The sequence below is a fragment of the Neovison vison genome, chromosome 4, assembly GCF_020171115.1.
Source record: "Neovison vison isolate M4711 chromosome 4, ASM_NN_V1, whole genome shotgun sequence".
In the NCBI taxonomy this organism is placed as follows: Eukaryota; Metazoa; Chordata; class Mammalia; order Carnivora; family Mustelidae; genus Neogale; species Neogale vison.
This window is the reverse complement of record NC_058094.1, coordinates 124743386-124761192: the sequence shown is the minus strand read 5'-3', so window position 1 is coordinate 124761192 and position 17807 is coordinate 124743386. Positions and strand designations below refer to the sequence as shown.

Sequence of the window (17807 nt, the reverse complement as noted above, 5' to 3'; positions counted from 1 at the left end):
CTGTCGACCTTCAGTATTCTTCTTTGTCAGCCTCTCTACTCACTTTCTCCGTCAACTGAACAGTATCTGTCAATGGCCACTTACTCTGCCTGACCTTTAATTCCCATCGTCCCTTGGTTGCTTCCCTTGAGACAGCTGTAACCTGGGATGAGGTCAGGAGTGTCATGTTCACACTACAGGGATAGAGCCAGCGAGCAGCTGAGTGAACCTGGATCACATCTCTGACCCCGTTCTGCTGCTACCTTCACGAAGGCAGTCCTTTGTTCTAACATATGGACAGAAATAAAAACTGTCTCTGAGCCGAAAAATGGGGTCATAATGAACACCACCAGATTGCCGATTTTGTGGGAACCTCATACATTCCTTTAAGAAGATTAAAACACAGATTAATAATATATCATTTGGTATCTTGAATAGCAAAGCAAAGTGATTTCATGTGACAATAGTTTAATTGACTCCTGCTTGGGATTTAAATGTGTAAGTGCATTAAATGAATTTTCCTTCTGTAATCAACTCTGTGACCATAATTTATAGTAGTGATGAAAAATTTGTGCTTAGTTCTTAACAAGTAAATGAATTCATCACTGAAGTTTCCTAAAGTATGTTTTTTTTTTTAATTATTTATTTATTTATTTGAGAGAGAGAGACAGTGAGAGAGAGCATGAGTGAGGAGAAGGTCAGAGAGCGAAGCAGACTCCCCATGGAGCTGGGAGCCTGATGTGGGACTCGATCCCGGGACTCCAGGATCACGCCCTGAGCCGAAGGCAGTCGTCCAACCAACTGAGCCACCCAGGCGTCCCCTAAAGTATGTTTTGATGTTTTACAGGATAAGTTTATAATCACAAATGAGAGTCCCTGGTTATTTTAGGATCTGAATTTGAAAGAAATGTCTTGTAGTGTTTCCAAAGAAGAAAAAGGAAGGTCTTTAATTTTCAGGTTATTTATGTTATACCCTCATTTCAGTCCAGTTTCGCTTTATTGATAAGGACTGTCAAATCACTCTTATTGTTGTCAAATCACTCATATTATTACAAAAGATTTGGCAAGTTATTTATATTTTATGTTAAAATTTTTCTTATAGAACGTATATGCTTATTTTATAACTAATTTTACATAATGGTGACTATACAACTCCTAAGGAAACAGATTTAAAGAGTAGCTGGAAAGAGATGTATTTGAGAGGAGGAAAACCTCTGGCTGTTGACTTGTTGGTGAAAAAAAAAGAAGGGTTGTGACGTATTGGAGAGGTTAACAGAGTAAGTTGTCTCTCCCTAAGTTTGAATCCTGAGAAGTTGTGCTTGTGCATGTGTATGAGAGAAAAAGAGAGACACAGATAGAGATGAGATAGAGGGAGAGAGGAAGAGAGGGAGAGAGGGAGGGAACGTGGAGAGTCGGAGAGAAGAGAGAGCTAGAGAGGGAGGGAGAGAGGGATGAGGGAGAGATTAAGATTGTTTAAAACACGTTAGAGACAGTCCCGGCTGACAAAATAGAGATGCTTCAAGCATGTGAAATTATAATTTTTTATCACTTCTGATTTAAATCCCTATACTTTGCGTTCTAGGTGTTTATCTTTAGGCCACAGGGATTTGGAGAATAAAACGTGCTTTTTTTTGCGAACATGTTTCCTTAAGATTGGTTATTTTGATTTGGAACAATTCTCAGCCTAGAATTGAAAAAGGCGGGGCGGGGGGTTGCTTCTCATTTCGTGATTTTCTTCACTCGCAACCTTCCCAACATTACGCGTGACCCAATCTGTCTGACAGAGCTACAGCATCATCGCGGGCTTGTCCTTGCGACACTGAAGACGAAGCAAAGAGCACGTCACATTTCGGGGTGCCGCAGCGCCACCCAGTGGCCAAGGAATTCCCCAGCTCCCGGGAAACAAACAGGATCCAGACCATCCCCGCCTCCGTCCCGCCGCAAATCGCAGGCGCAGGCCTTAAAAGAACAGGAGCTCAACTTCTCAACCTCCGCAGCGTTGAGTCCATCATAGGTAGATCTCATTGTACTTCGCTAACCTTCTTTCTTGAAAAATCACACTACTTACAGGGCAATGAAATGGAACTTGGCGTAGGTTAAGGACTCGTAGCTCCTTTGGGCAGATCGGTAGCAATGCACGTATTTTGTAAGCCCTGAGCTAATTCCTGCTTGTGAAAGTTGAGTAGAAATTTATGAAAGCTAAAGGAACATTATCACAGAGTAGATGGCACAAATATCCTCTTCATGAGCAGTGTAGAAAGTCTAAGGAGTCCGCGGAGAATTTAATTTCGGAATATGCTAAATGCACCTTGCTGTACCACTCCCTATGGAGAGATTCTCTCCCCCTTCCCCCCAAGAAGGGAATGGTATTTTTCTTTTTCTAGGTACATGGCAAACAAATTTCTGATAAAGTTATTGTTATTCGTCACTCTGATTATTATTTTTTAAAGATTTTATTTGTGAGAGAGAACGTGCACAGGAGTGGGGGAGGGGCAGAGGGAGACGCAGACTCCTCACTGAACAGGGAGCCCCATGCAGGACTGGATCCCAGAACCCCAAGATCATGACCTGAGCTGAGGGCAGATGCTTAACCCACTGACCCACCCAGGTGTCCTGTAGCTGCTGATTATTATTAACCTTTTATTAAAAAATAATACTTGAGATGGTTTAAAAAATGCAGAAAAGTAGAAATGAATAATGAAGACAAAATACAGTTCATAGACCCTCTACTGAACACAATCCCAGCTACTGGAACTATTACTCAGTGCACATCTATCCTGAGCACAGAATCTGGAGCTAGATTTTCCTTGCTTTACGTCTCATCTGAGCCATATACTTAATGGCGAATTGGAAGAATTACTTGGGCTTCTCAGTGTCCTGGTTCCACATTGTTGGGATGGGGACAATTAATAGCTCGGTCACATGGGGTTGTTGTGAGAAATGAGTGAATTAATACATGCAAAGTTTTCAGAATGGTGCTTGTGTGTCATGAACACTGTATTTTTAGCTATTCCCCGCCCCCCACTCCTGCATTTCCTTCAGCTCCTTACTGCTATCAGAGATTAGGCACCAGGCATCCTGCTAGAAACAAGTATTTTTCTTTCTTTCCAGTTTTTTCACTTGCAGTGTCCTTCTGTCCTTTCTTGCTTAATAGCTGAAACTGAACTCCAAACATAATTTTGTATCTTTAAAAATTACGCTGTAATTTTATTCATTAGTGCAATTTCAAATGATTGGTGAGTAGTATTGCTTTTTTTTCCCCAAAGATTTACTTACTTTGTTGGGAGGGGAGGCAGAAGGAGAGAGAATCCCAAGCAGACTCCCCACTGAGTGTGGAGCCCGTGAGGGGCCTGATCTCACCACGCTGAGATCATGACCCTGAGATCTTGACCCTGAGATCACGACCGGAGCCAAAATCAAGAGTTGGACGCTCAGCTGACTGAGCCACCCAGGTGCCCCGGTGAGTAGTAGTGTCTAATGCTACTGTTTAGCCTGGTATAAGAGGATGACACAATCTGGGTATGTGGATTTTATTAACATGCAAAATGAAAGCAATTTTTTTTTCTTCAAGTTAAATACAAAGGTTCCTTTTCCCTTTTAAAGACGAAAGAACATGATGTATTTTTAATCCTAAATTTCTGGGTTTATTTTCATTTTTTCTAGTTGATTCACTTGTTCTCTAATCAGGCACAACCTAAGTATGGGCACTGGTGGGACGTAACAATGAATAAGGTGATTTCCTGAATAAATCTGAAGACTGAGACACTCAAAATGATGCAGAGGGAATACTGGGAAGAACAACTAACTCTGCTTGACGAAGTTGAAATTTGAGGCGGTACTGAGGGTAAGTGGGAATTTGCTGGGAAGGAAGGATGTGGAATAACATATTCTGGGAAGAAGAGTCAGCAAGGAACAAAATTAGAAGCTGGGAACTGTCCATAAAGCATGGAGTATTTTTTTTTTAAAGATTTTATTTATTTATTTGACAGACAGAGATCACAAGAGGGCAGAGAGGCAGGCAGAGAGAGAGGGGGAAGCAGGCTCCCCACCGAGCAGAGAGCCTGATGCAGGGCTCAATCCCAGAACCCTGGGATCATGACCTGAGCTGAAGGCAGAGGCTTAACCCAATGAGCCACTCAGGTTCCCCTCAAGGCACGTTTTAAAGTAAGATGGATAAACTCCCCAGTGGAAGTAGGGTCCGATAGCAAAGGAAAAGCAGAGAAAGACTTAAATGTTTCTAGCTTTTACAAACTATAAAATAAATGTCATGGGGATGTAATATGCTGCATGGTGACTACAGTTAATAATTCTGCATTATATATTTGAAAGTTGCTAAGATTAGATTTCCAAAGTTCTCATGATAAGAAAAAAAATCATAACTGTTTGTGGTGATGGATGTTAATTAGCTCGTTGTGGTGACCACTTTGCAACATACACAAATATCGAATAATTATACTGGCCATCTGAAACTAATATAGTGTTTATGTTCAATTATATCTTTTTTTTTTTTTTAAGATTTTATTTATTTATTTGACAGAGAGAGAACACAAGTAGGCAGAGAGGCAGGCAGAGAGAGAGAGAGAGGAGGAAGCAGGCTCCCCGCGGAGCAGAGAGCCCAATGCGGGACTCGATCCCAGGACCCTGAGATCATGACCTGAGCCGAAGGCAGTGGCTTAACCCACTGAGCCACCCAGGCGCCCCTGTATCAATTATATCTTAATTAAAAGAAAAGGTTCCTGGCTTTGAGTGAACAGAGATGACAGGAGAAGATTGCCAGTGCAAAAGGCACAGCAGTTTTGGCGGGCGGGAGGGGAGAAGATGGAAATGAGGTCATTGGAAATATGGGTCTAGAGCTTGGGAGAGGTAGAGGGGTGGGAACATCAGCTTTGGGATAGTCAGTGTATTTGAAACTGTGGGAGCAAGTGAGACGATCTGGTTAGAGTATAAAAACATAACGAGGTCCAAGGATAAAAGTATCATAGCCTCCCACAGGCAGAGAAGGGGAGACTTGGCAGAATGTTAGGAAAGAGTGAGAGACCAGGGTAAGCAGGACAAGACGACGTGCCGCTGATATAGGCAAGCGGAGGGACCGTAAAAAGTCGGGGATGGTCACCATGTCCAGTGACAAGGGAGACAAGTCAGGGAGGGGCCGCTGTGGGACCTCAGCCACAGGTGACCTTAACAAGAAGCAGTTTGACGCTGAGGAGTGAATGAGCAGAAAGCAATCTGAGAGTGACAGCAGACTTCTCTTGTGGGGCGTTTGTCAGGAAGAGGCGATGACAGCCGAAGCAAGAAAGGTCGACTGTGGGTCAAGTACCGCCAGGATGGCGAGTTGAGAAGTTCTTTCCAGCCAGAAGTCTGACCGGTAGTCTATTAGCATGACATATTACATTTACTTCATTCATTGGTCTGGAATTAGTAAGATTTTCATTTTTATTTGATTGAAATTAGAAAGATTATTAAAATAAGGCCTTTGCCTATATTATCTCTATACCTCTCTATCTTGGACTGGAACACAAAGCTTCGACTTTAGTTTGAAGGTGGGTGAGGATCCCAACTTGGACTTGGTTCAAGACTCTTATTTGGGTTTACCGCAAAAGCAGTTCATAAGCAGGGCTAAGGATATAAATGAGATAAGGTTGCAGGTAGGGTAAATTCAGCTGCCCACTTCCTGTTGTCTTTCACACACATTTTCCTGGCCTCAGCAGCTCTCGCAACTGAGATATCCGAAAAGTAGGGTATTGTGGACTCTTTCTCCCATTAAAACAAAAATACTCTAGGGATTTCAGCAATTAGAAATTACTTAAGGTGAAAATTCTGTTTGTAAGGAAGCCATACCACTCGGGCCTCGTGTATGGGTTCTGGGCCTTAAAACTCTGGCTGTGCCTGCTTTGGGACAGTCTTGCTTTACCTTCTGTTCTAGAACCAGCAGAAGTGAGGAAAAGAAACCGTGCTTGCCACGTGGTTTTGTTTTTGTTTTAAAGATTTTATCTATTTATTTGACACACACAGAGATCACAAGTAGGCAGAGAGGCAGGCAGCGAGAGAGAGGAGGAAGCAGGCTTCCCACTGAGCAGAGAGCCCGATGTGGGACTCCATCCCAGGATCCTGAGATCATGACCTGAGCTGAAGGCAGAGGTTTAACCCACTGAGCCACCCAGGAGCCCTGCCACGTGTTTTTTGTCCTGACTCATGCTATAGACCTGCTGGCTGTTACCATGAAAAGGCCCTAGATGACCATAAAGGTAAAACAGAGTCTCTGTTCATTTGACACAGGTGTGATGGGCATACCATTAACATTCCTCTGCATCCATAGACTTCTTTAAAAGGCAAAGCAAGTTTAAAAGATGTTTTTGACCAAATTGCTTCATCAGCTCGGCTAATTCTCTTTGATTTACTTCCCTATGAACATCTGCACAAAAACACCATATTATCAGTGGTGGCAAGGGGTATTACCTTCGGAGAACCTTAGCAGGGTGAGCCCAAATAAAATCTCAAGGTTTACTGCACTGGTGAAATTTCCACTCAGGGTATGACTTTTTCGAGATGCATCATTAGAGATGGAGATTTCATATCTGATATGCAGGGCAGAACAACACTTTAAGATTTTAGAGTCTGTGTATAATATCCATATGTGTATATATATATATATAGAGAGAGAGAGAGAGATTAGTAAATATCTGAAATAGTGTTTACACCTAGAGAGATATAAACACTTAAAAAGATTTATTAGTTTTTAAAATGTTATTTGAGAGACAGAGAGGGAGAGCACAGAAGCAGTGTGAGAGGGAGAAGCAGACTCCCCGTTGAGCAGGGAGCCCAACGTGGGACTTGATCCCAGGATCCTGGAGATCATGACCTGAGCTGAAACCAAGAGACGCTCAAACTGTCTGAGTCATCCAGGTGCCCCTAAGAACTTCTTAAAAGTAGCTGTCAAATGTCACTTGATATCTTCAACATGTTTCAGAAATCCTCAAACAGTATATGGTCTTATTTTTTAAAGCTTTTAAGTAATCTCTAAATCCAGTGCGGGGCTTAAAGATCAAGAACCACATGCTTTTCTGACTGAGTCAGCCAGGTGCCCCAGGATATGATCTCTGACTTTAAATTTGTTGCTTAATTTCTTAATGTTCTGTTAACTTTTTAAAAAATATTTTATTTTTAAACAATCTCTATATCCAATGTGGGGCCAGAACTCACAACCCTGAGATCCAGAGTTGGATGTTCCAACAGAGCCAGCCAGGCTTACCTTTTGATGAACTTGAAGGAGGTTGTGAGATCACAGAATATTTTATCAATCTCTGGAAAGACTTATCTTCTATTCTCTGAGTATGTCTATCTTTTAGAGAAAAGGCGGCACCTCATACAACTTTGTATTTTAGCCAACAAAGTGCTGAGAAATCCTTTCCTGTTCTCATATGCTTAGATGCTGGAGCAAAAGCTTGAATCTTAATCTTGTCTGTGCTAGACTAAGAATATTGCTACAAGGTAGTAGAGAAGTCAGTGGTTCCAGTGTTTATTCCTATTTGAATATGTGAAACAAAACTGGTTTAGAAATAACCTGGCAGGGGCGCCTGGGTGGCTCAGTGGGTTAAGCCACTGCCTTCAGCTCAGGTCATGATCTCAGGGTCCTGGGATCGAGTCCCGCATCGGGCTCTCTGCTCAGCAGGGAGCCTGCTTCCTCCTCTCTCTCTGCCTACTTGTGATCTGTGTCAAATAAATAAATAAATAAATAAATAAAAAAGAAATAACCTGGCACATGGTTAGACACCACTACTGACTCCTTACTATGTGGAAAAACCAGGCACTTGAGCATGAAATGTATTTTTTATTTTCCATGTATTTTTATTTCCATGGAATACTTTCCATGGAAAGGCAAGGACATTGTATGTCCTTGCCTTTAACATAAAACTAAAATTAATTTTATGGGGTGCCTGGTTGGCTCAGTTGGAGAAGAATGTGGCTCTTGATCTGGGGGCTGTGAGCTCCAGCGCATGCTGGGTGTGGAGATTATGTGAGAATAAAACAAAAACAAAAACAAAAATGAATTTTATTATTTTGTTTTTAATCATCAGTATAAACATTTCTTCAGTTTCTTACACTTATAGCCTCTTAATTTCAGTATATATTTCTATATACTTACGTGTGTCTATTTACAATGTTATCTACTACATTATTTATGTTAACTTTGGTCTGATTAGTTGGTGGTAAGGCCCTAACCACTTGATGGTGACAAAAGCAGGAAAGCAGGGTTAGGTCCTTACAAAATGTGTTTGATTCTTTTTCACTTTTGCTAAGGAGTCTGAAAAATGCTTGATTTTGATCAGAAACTTGAAAATGACAATGGCAACTCGAGTCTCTGAGCATATCTTAAATGACATAAAAATTACCAGTGACAAAGAAAAAAGCTCTTATTACATTTAATAGTGTTAATTTTGAAGATATTGCACATTTCCATGAAGGATAACCTACAAATGATGTGTTCAGTGTAGAAACTGGTACAAATTTTGGTTAGTTTGTTAAAAAAACAAAATGTTCTAAGACATGTTATGAACATTACTTTCATCAAAAAAGTGAAGAGAATTTTTACAGTTGTTTGAGGTGCTGTAATATGTCGAGTGATATTCCCAGCTGTTTTACTAAACTGGCTGTCTGTTCTAAAATCCAAGTGAGGCTTGGGTTTTCAGTATGTTCACGCTCCCGTATTCCACAACATTCTAAAGATGAACAATCTGCCTCTCTCAGGCTCTTGCTGCAGTTTTTGTGAAGCTCAGCGTTATTTTCACAGAGTCTTTTATCTTTAGCTTCATCCATCTTTTTCTCGGCTGGAGCTACGTGACAAAGGTCCATATCCTCAATAGAGTCCAATAAATCTACAACGTGGGGCGGAGAAGTGATTGATTTTAGATGTTTGAGCACATACTCTTCACACTGGCCAACTGCATCCAGAAGATTGTTTATTTTACTGATCAGAGCTGAACCATTATCATGAAGGTGACACCAGGAGAGCAAGGCACTGAATGAAAATATAAACAAGAGTTAAATAGGAAAAAAATGAAACAATCCAGGCTTTTCAAATTTTGATGCTAAACCCTACACGTTTCTTTTCCAGGTAACACAATGCAAAAATGATTCAATAATAATGCAAGTCAAAATCAGGAAAGTAATGATGCTAAAACAGCTTTTAATATATATTAAAGATTTATCTTTTGATAAAAATTAAACTGGAAGTAATCATATAAACTGCTTATAATTCCTAACACCACCTTCACAACTCCACATCCGCTTTTCTTGATTTTAGATTTTTTCTTTATGACTGTGTTGCTTCCGCTGAAGAGGGATGCAACTCAGAGGAAGAGATAACAAAAATCAGTTTCTCCTTGAAGGACATTACATGGCTTCCAGACTAGTGACTCTCAGACTTGGATGTACATTGGATTCACCTGGGCGGCTCTTAAAACTGTCAAGGCCTAGGTCACATCCCAGACCAATGAAATCAGAATCTCTGGGGGTATTATTTTTTTAAAGCTTCCCAGCTGATATCAAGGTGCAGCCAACATTGAAAACAACTCCTCTAAGCATATAGTTACTTGCCATCAAAACTAAAGGGTAGAAAAAAAAGTTCTGAGGCAACTTCTCTTTCCTGACTTTGTTATAATCACTGTTGAATTAACTAATCATCTTCTTGGAGAAGGTTAAGAATTTGGGACGCCTGGATGGCTCAGTCCGTTGAGCATATGACTTTGGCCTGGGTCGTGATCCCAGGGTCCCGGGATCAAGTCCCACATCATTGTCCATCTGCCTGCTGTTCCCTGCTTGTGCACGTGCTCTGACAAATAAGTAAAATCTTAAACACTTTTGTATTCTGACATTTCAGATTGTTCAGGTAACCAAGACATAAAATAATGGTTACTGAGAAAAGTAATCCTGTCTTTTTTTTTTTTTTTTTTTTCAAAGAGAGGGAGAGAGAGGTGGGGGGAGAGGCAGAGAGAGAGAGGGAGAGTGAGAATCCTAAGCAGGCTCCATGCCCAAGGCCCACCCTGACTTGGGGCTTAGTCTCACAACCCTGAGATCATGACCTGAGCAGAAATCAAGAGTTGGACACCTAACTGACCCAGCAACCCAGCCACGTCAGGCACGCTGAAGAATAATCATGTTTTAAAAATGGGATCAAGGGCGCCTGGGTGGCTCAGTGGGTTAAGCCGATGCCTTTGGCTCAGGTCATGATCTCGGGGTCCTGGGATTGAGTCCCGCATTGGGCTCTTTGCTCAGCAGGGAGCCTGCTTCCCTCTACCTCTCTCTCTGCCTGCCTCTCTGTCTACTTGTGATCTCTCTCTGTCAAATAAATAAATAAAATCTTAAAAAAAAAATAAAAAAATAAAAATGGGATCAAGTGATATACAAGATTTAGTAATAAACTTTCTGAGCTTGGAAAAGATTTAACTTGATGTAAAATGAATACTTGATCATTTTCCTACTGGAGACTTATAAATTCCGATTTCTGACAGCTGAATTTTCTAAAACCTCAAACAATGAATTTTTTTGTTTTGATAACTTTATTTCCTACCCTTTTTAAAATCAGTAATTCTTTAAACCATTTTGCTTTTTTGTTTTCTACGGAGGACAATTTAAAAGGTATGTGTCATACCTTCTAGTGTCAAAGTGTCAAAGATGACAAGTCTGTCATGCTCCTAGCTCTTTCTGTCATTTGACCACTTGGCTCTGATATATGCTGTTATTACTATGGAATCTTGACAAGTGTTCAGTGTTCAGCACTAAAGTAAATGGAATCATTTTCCTCTCTATTACCAGTTACAATTTCCATCACTTCTAGTCTAGAAGTCTGTTATACTGTGTTCTGCCACATGTGCAAGATTCAAAACCTGAAAATCTTTTAAGTTACTTTGAGATACAAATTAGTGGTAGTTCAGGCAGCAAAAGACATACACCTTCCTAGCATTTCTTTGCAATAAAGGACAATACCTTTATTGTTGTCCTTTATTAAAGTGGATGGACTTGTTAAAGTTCACATATTAAAGTGGATGAACTTATGATTTTGACTTTTTGAAGGCAATATTATTCTATGCTCTGCAGTACTCTTTTGTGGATTTAACACTAGAAAAAGTACTTCAGTCTAACTGCTTTATTTTTATGTACTACTTTTATAAACGTCCTCCGGTTGTACTGGGGTTGAAATGACTCAGCATTTAAGTTTTAAAAATTACCTCAATGTTCCTCGGAGTTGTCCATAGTTTATAATGATTTTGGCACCTTCCTTGTAACCTTGGTTGAAGCCTTGTTGAAGAGTAACTGCTTTGCCGGCATCGATTCCATCTCTATAGCCTTCCTAAAAATAAGTAATGAAGAGCTGCAGCTGTCATTCACACCAAGGAAACCACTGTAGGTTTTTCTAGAAAGTCACAGAACCAACTTGGAAAGTTGATGAAACAGGCCTTTGCTACTTACTATTTAACATAATGGCTCTACAGCTGATGACACAGCCACACAACCAAAGCAGGCTACGCCTCTCGTAAAGGTTTATTACTGGCATATCCCACTTTTGAAGTCGACTTATTTGGCACACTTAAAACTACTGATTCTTACACAGCTTTAAAAGCCTTGTGCTAATAACGCCTTCACGGAAAGGATACAGAGGGAGCTGCCTGTCTGGCCCTGGGCAACACTGACTGCGGGGGGGGGGGGGGGGGGGGGAGGGTGCGGGGGGGGGGGGGCGAGAAGGCAGGGCAGTGAATAGGTTAACCAAGGTCTTCAATAATCAGCTCAAGCAGGGAAAGAGGAACTGTGTTAGCAAAAAAGATGGGAAGTGTGGTTTTAGAAATTTTGCTTGATACCTAAACTCAAATAAACTGCGCATTTTCTGTTGGCAGGGATTGTGTCCTGCATCACCGGTGGCGCCACAGCACTGCGAGATGATCGCGGCTTACTGGTCTAACTACCCCATAAAGCACTTCTGAAACTGAGGGCGCGGTTGTCGGGCCGAAGCAAACAAGCGCGGATCAGGGGCAGCAGAAGGCTGCCCAGGAGGGCGCCTGGGTGGCTCAGTGGGTTAAGCCGCTGCCTTCGGCTCAGGTCATGATCTCCGGGTCCTGGGATCGAGTCCCGCATCGGGCTCCCTGCTTGGCGGGGAGCCTGCTTCCTCCTCTCTCTCTCTCTGCCTGCCTCTCTGCCTTGTGATCTCTGTCTGTCAAATAAATGAATAAAATCTTAAAAAAAAAAAAAAAAAAAGGCTAGCCAGGATTCCAGGTGGGAGCGGGCCTCACCCTGCGCACTCAGCTCGGAGCGCTCCAGCGGGAACTGAGTATGTGGTATTGCGCTTCGTTTCACTGAACGGTGAGACCGAGTAGATATGGGTAGCTCACACCCAGCGAATAAAAATCTGACTCCGGATCCCTTCCCCCAGCTGCCAGTATTCCCCAGAGGCTTTCCTTTATTGCTCTTCGACTTTCCTAAGTTCATTTCTCCCATAAGTCTCGGTTAAGGCCATTCCTAACCTCAGGGTCTTCACTCACTCGAGCACCATGCGCACACGTCCTTCCACAGCCAGCGTTAGTCTAGTCAGTACAGTCAGGGTCTGTGTTTCTCCCCCAACCTCTCCGCGATCCTCGTCAACGTCTACACCTGCTTCATTCTGTCTGTTCCCGCGTCTAGCGCGCCCGCGGTTTCGCACGCTTTAGAGCGGAACATTCCAGCAGGATCGGGGTGGCAGAGGATCGGAGGGCAGCGCCGTACCAGGCTGGGACCTCGCCGGCCTCTCCTCTCGCGACACTGCCTCCCTACAGCTCCGTGCCCCTCTCCCCGCAATCCGGCATAGGTCCCCCGCACCCGCCGCGCAGCTTTACTTTGACGCGTCTCTGCATGTGGCTCCGCCATTCCCGCTGCACCAGGAGCGACTCGTCCGCTTCCTCGTCAAACACGTCCCCCTCCTCTCCGGGACCCCCGACCAAGCGAGCCCTTTGAACCCACGACATCACCGAGGCAACCACAGGGCTGCCGGGCGCCGGAAGCGTCAGCAACTTCTTCCGGTCCGAGGGGCGGGGCGAAGCCTGCGAGTCGGGCTCGCCCGGTGTCTGCTACTGCGCATGCGTGTGTGATGCCGGTGAGGCCGGTGTTACCGGCTGAGGCTCGGCCGCGGCTCTTCCTCGCTGGTGTGTGGGGCTCCCTCCGTGGACCCGGTGTGTCGCCGAGTGCCTGTTGTGGGCGAGGCGGGTGGCTTCCTCGCCGGGTCCGTCCGAGCTTGAGCTCTGCGGAGGGCAACCGGAACGCTAGTGAAACACTTTGCATCCCCGCCGCGGAGTTGCGGGGTTTGGAGACCCGCGCCTTGGGAAGGCCGTTCCAGGTCGTTCGGGGGATGGGCGGTTACCGGCCCAGGTCGCGGTCTCTCTTAGAAGGCCCCCTCAGTACAGTTTAGGGATTTGACAGCCGATGCTTTCTCACTGTGAGAAGCAGAGGACAAGGAGAGGCGAGAAGTGGCCCCTGCGGCCATTTTGAGATCCGCACACACGAGGAGCACACGTACGGGAGGGCTCGTTCCCCGTGGGTTCGCGGGGTCCTCCCCGGTTCCCGTTGTTTCCGGATGCCCTGTGGGCTGGGTGAGGGCGGGGACTGACTGTCTGCATACACGGAGCGCTGCGTGGTTCCGACAGGCGGCAGATGTAGAAACAGATGGCCCTGAACGGACGGACGCTAGTCGTATCGCTGTTTGGGTTTTTGTGTGATCGCGGTGGTTTGTGTATTTTCGGTTCTGTGCCGGGCTCCGTCGTAGCTTCTGGGACACGTCCGTGAGCGGCAGCTAGAGCTCAGCGGCTCTGCGCCGTCTTACAGTCCCGTAGAGCTGCCAGGATGAACAGTAAGCGCTGTACACGTAAAGTACATAGTTCGTACGAGAGCATGAAGGACACATGCTATGAAAAATAAAGCAAGGGGACCCATGATCGTGTGTGTGTGCGGGTGGGTGGGCGATTTTGTTGAAATTTTATAAATGCTTAGAATTTTGCATCATATATATAGTAATTACAACACATAGTACATATGTAGTATATATATTATATACATGAGTGTGTGTGTGTGTGTGTGTACCTACAAGTACGTGGACTATGTATAAAAACACTTATACTTAGCCACATAAAATAATCTTAATAAACTTAAAAACTCAGACATCTTACAAGTTATAATCTCTGATCATAATCCAACAAAATTAGTAATAAATAATAGTAAAAGACTCCAATAATTTAAACTATTACACGGGGCATTAGAATCACTTTATTTCCTTTATTTCCTCAAAAAGGAAATAAAAATTAAAATGATATACAATAAACAATTAAAATATGAACACTTCCTACCAGAAAACATGGGACCAAATGAAAGTTGTACTGAGGCAATACTATAGGCTTAAATGTCATTATAATTTAAGAAAAAAGAAAAAATACATAAACTTATCATATATTTTAATTGGCAACGAAATGGTAGCAAGAGAAGCAATAAAAATATCATTGAAATTAATAAAATAGAAAAATCCCCGAACTCATATAAATAAATCCTAAAGCTAGTTCTTTGAAGAGACCAGTAAGATAGATGATTCCTTTCTTCTTCTTTTTTTTTTTTTAAGATTTTATTTATTTATTTGACAGAGATCACAAGTAGGCAGAGAGGCAGGCAGAGAGAGGGGGAAGCAGACTCTCCTCAGAGTGGAGAACCCAACACAGGGCTCAATCCCAGGACCCCGAGATAATGACCCGAGCTGAAGGCAGAGGCTTAACCCACTGAGCCACCCAGGTGCCCCTTCTTCTTTTTTTTTGAAGTATGCTCTACACCCAGCATGGGACTTGAACTCACTACCCTGAGATCAGGAGTCACATGCTTCAGCAACTGAGCCAGCCAGAGGCCCCATATGTGTGTGAGTGTATTATTATTTTTTTTTAAAAGATTTTATTTATTTATTCGACAGAGAGAGATCACAAGTAGGCAGAGAGGAAGGCAGAGAGAGAGAGAGAGAGAGAGAGGAGGAAGCAGGCTCCCTGCTGAGTAGAGAGCCCGATGCGGGACTCGATCCCAGGACTCTGAGATCGTGACCTGAGCCGAAGGCAGCGACTTAACCCACTGAGCCACCCAGGCGCCCCGAGTGTATTATTTTTTACTTTTTATTTTTTAAGACGTATGCCCAACGTGGGGCTCAGACTCCTGACTTTGAGATTAGGGCTCACATGCCTTTGCCAGATGAGGCCAGCCAGGTGTCCTAGGTAATCCTCTTTTGACCTTGATTAAAAAAAAGAACAAAATTATACAAGGTAGAAATGAGAAAGAAGGTAATATAGAGAAATAAATTCAAGTACTATAGTAAAATTCAAAAGCCACACATTTGAAAACCTAGGAGATGTGAATGACTTTCTAATAAAACTGACTCAATAAGCAGAAAACACTAAGAAACGAATTGCCCTAGAAAAATTAAAGATTAAATATCCATTATAAAAAATAGCATGAAGACTTGACACACAAGTAAATCCTTTAAATCCTTTTTAATCTTTAAAGAACAATGGATGGGACACCTGGATGGCTCAGTTGGTTAAGCCTCTGACTTTGGCTGAGGTCATGATCTCAGGGTCTTGAAGTGGAGCCCCAAGATGGGCTCCACACTCTGGGGAGTCTGCTTAAGATTCTCCCTCTGCCCTTCCCTCCCCTACTTTCTCTGAAATAAACAAATCTTTAACAAAAAGAACAATACATAATTAAATATTTTTTAGGGTAAAGACAATCTCCGTAAATCACTTTACGAAGCCAGCCTTAGAGTAACCTGATAAAGATAGTATAAAAAAATTCCCAAGTTCAAGTTAGCTTATGAATATGTATTTAAAAGAGAATCCAGTACCACAGCAAAAGAGTAATTCAAGATGTTTTATTCAAGGGACTCAAACGATTGCAATATTAGGAAATCTATAAGTATATTTAATTGGAATCAAGTTTTTTTTTTGTTTAAAGGAGAAAAGCTGTATGTTATCTAAGCTGCAAAGTCATTTGAAAAAATTTAACCAAATAAAATGAAATGGAAAGAAACTGCAAATTGATAAACACTTTACGAAAAATCCAATGACAAGTAGTAGTGTAAACATTCAGATATCTCCTTGAAGGTAGAGAAAAGAAAGGCCATCTGGTGATGCCCGTTATTATCAACATTATTTTGAAGACTCGCAAATGCAATAAGAGAGGTAAAGTAATCTATAAAATGTTGGACAATAAGAGATGAAGTTATTTCTTTTTGCTGTTTATATGGTTACATGCCTATAAAACCCAAAAGAATTCTGTTAAAAAACAGAATAAGGCCACTGGCTTTAAGAAAAATAAACAGACCAATAGCCTCTTTATTTTGTAGCAATAACCATCTAAATGTAAATGAGATAAATACTCCATTTGCAATACCAACAAATACTCTTAGATATAGTATTTATATATTTGCTTAGTATTTATTTAATAAAGGATTTATACATGCCAGGAATATATTTTAAAAAATCAATTTTATTGAGGTTTAATTTACTTGTAGCAATATGCATACATTTTGTATCTAGAGTTTGATGAGTTTTGACAGATATATATACCTGCGTAAGCACCACTGAATCAAGGTATAGAAATTTCCATCACCCTAGGAAATTTCCTCTTACTTCTTTGCAGTCTGTCCCTCCCTCCTTGAGGCACCTCTGATTCAATTTCTGTCACCCAAGATTAGTTTTGCCAGTGTTAGAACCTCATAGAAATGGAATCATAAATGTCCTTTTAAGTATTTGACTTCTTTGATGCAGAAGCCACTTTGACTCAGTGTTTTTGAGATTCAGTCACGTGGTTGGACTTACATTGTTCTTCTTAAGTGCTAGGTGCTCTTCCTGGAATGGACATACTGTAATTCACTTATTGTTTGGGTTCGTTCCCATTTTGGCTATTGCCAATAAAGCTTCTGTGAACATTTACATACAAGTTGTTCTGTGTGCAAGTTTTTTTTTTTTTTCTTTTTCCAATTTATTTATTTTCAGAAAAACAGTATTCATTATTTTTTCACCACACCCAGTGCTCCATGCAAGATGTGCCCTCTATAATACCCACCACCTGGTACCCCAACCTCCCACCCCCCCGCCACTTCAAACCCCTCAGACTGTTTTTCAGAGTCCATAGTCTCTCATGGTTCATCTCCCCTTCCAATTTACCCAAAAGCACATACCCTCCCCAATGTCCATAACCCTACCCCCCTTCTCCCAACCCCCCTCCCCCCAGCAACCCACAGTTTGTTTCGTGAGATTAAGAGTCACTTATGGTTTGTCTCCCTCCCTTGTGTGCAAGTTTTCATTTCTCTGGAGTAAATGTCTACAAGTGTAAATGTTGAGTCATGTGGTAAATACAAATTTAACTTTATAAGAAACTGCCGAGCAGGTTTCCAAAGTGATCATACCATTTTACACTCCCACCAGCAATGGACGCAAATGTCAGTTGTCGCACATCCTCTTTAGCACTTGGAATTGTCAGTCTGTTCAATATTAGCTGTTCTGGCAGGTGTGTTGTGCTATCTGACTGTACTTTTATTTTGCATTTTTCAGCTGGCTTTTGATATTGGCCGTCTTTTCCTGGGCTTGTTTGCCATTTGCATATCTTTGTCAATGAAGTCTTTGGTCCATCTAAAAAAAATTGGGTTGTCTTACTGTATTTCGAAGATTCTTTGTATACTCTGTCCTTTGTCAGATATGTGAATTGTAAGTATGTTCTTTGCATTAGTTGTATCCATCAGGAGACAGCCGTGGAAGTAGAGTTAGGAGTTCATGAAATTTCCTGGG

The 17807-nt window shown here is 42.2% G+C and overlaps 1 protein-coding gene across 2 annotated transcripts; it reads right to left on the bottom strand.

Annotated features, from left to right (window-relative positions):
- Nucleotides 1-8023: 8023 nt before the first annotated feature.
- YAE1 (YAE1 maturation factor of ABCE1) lies at nucleotides 8024-13031 on the bottom strand. Of its 2 annotated transcripts, none has more exons than XM_044245650.1 (3): nucleotides 12840-13031; nucleotides 11205-11326; nucleotides 8024-8995 (listed from the first exon to the last, which is right to left on the bottom strand). In XM_044245650.1, the coding sequence occupies exons 1-3, from the start codon at nucleotides 12966-12968 to the stop codon at nucleotides 8566-8568; spliced, it is 681 nt and encodes a 226-aa protein (XP_044101585.1). In that variant the 5' UTR covers nucleotides 12969-13031; the 3' UTR covers nucleotides 8024-8565. The 2 variants fall into 2 exon arrangements, with proteins under 2 accessions (XP_044101585.1, XP_044101586.1); XM_044245651.1 differs by having other exon boundaries at nucleotides 12823-12903.
- Nucleotides 13032-17807: the final 4776 nt, after the last annotated feature.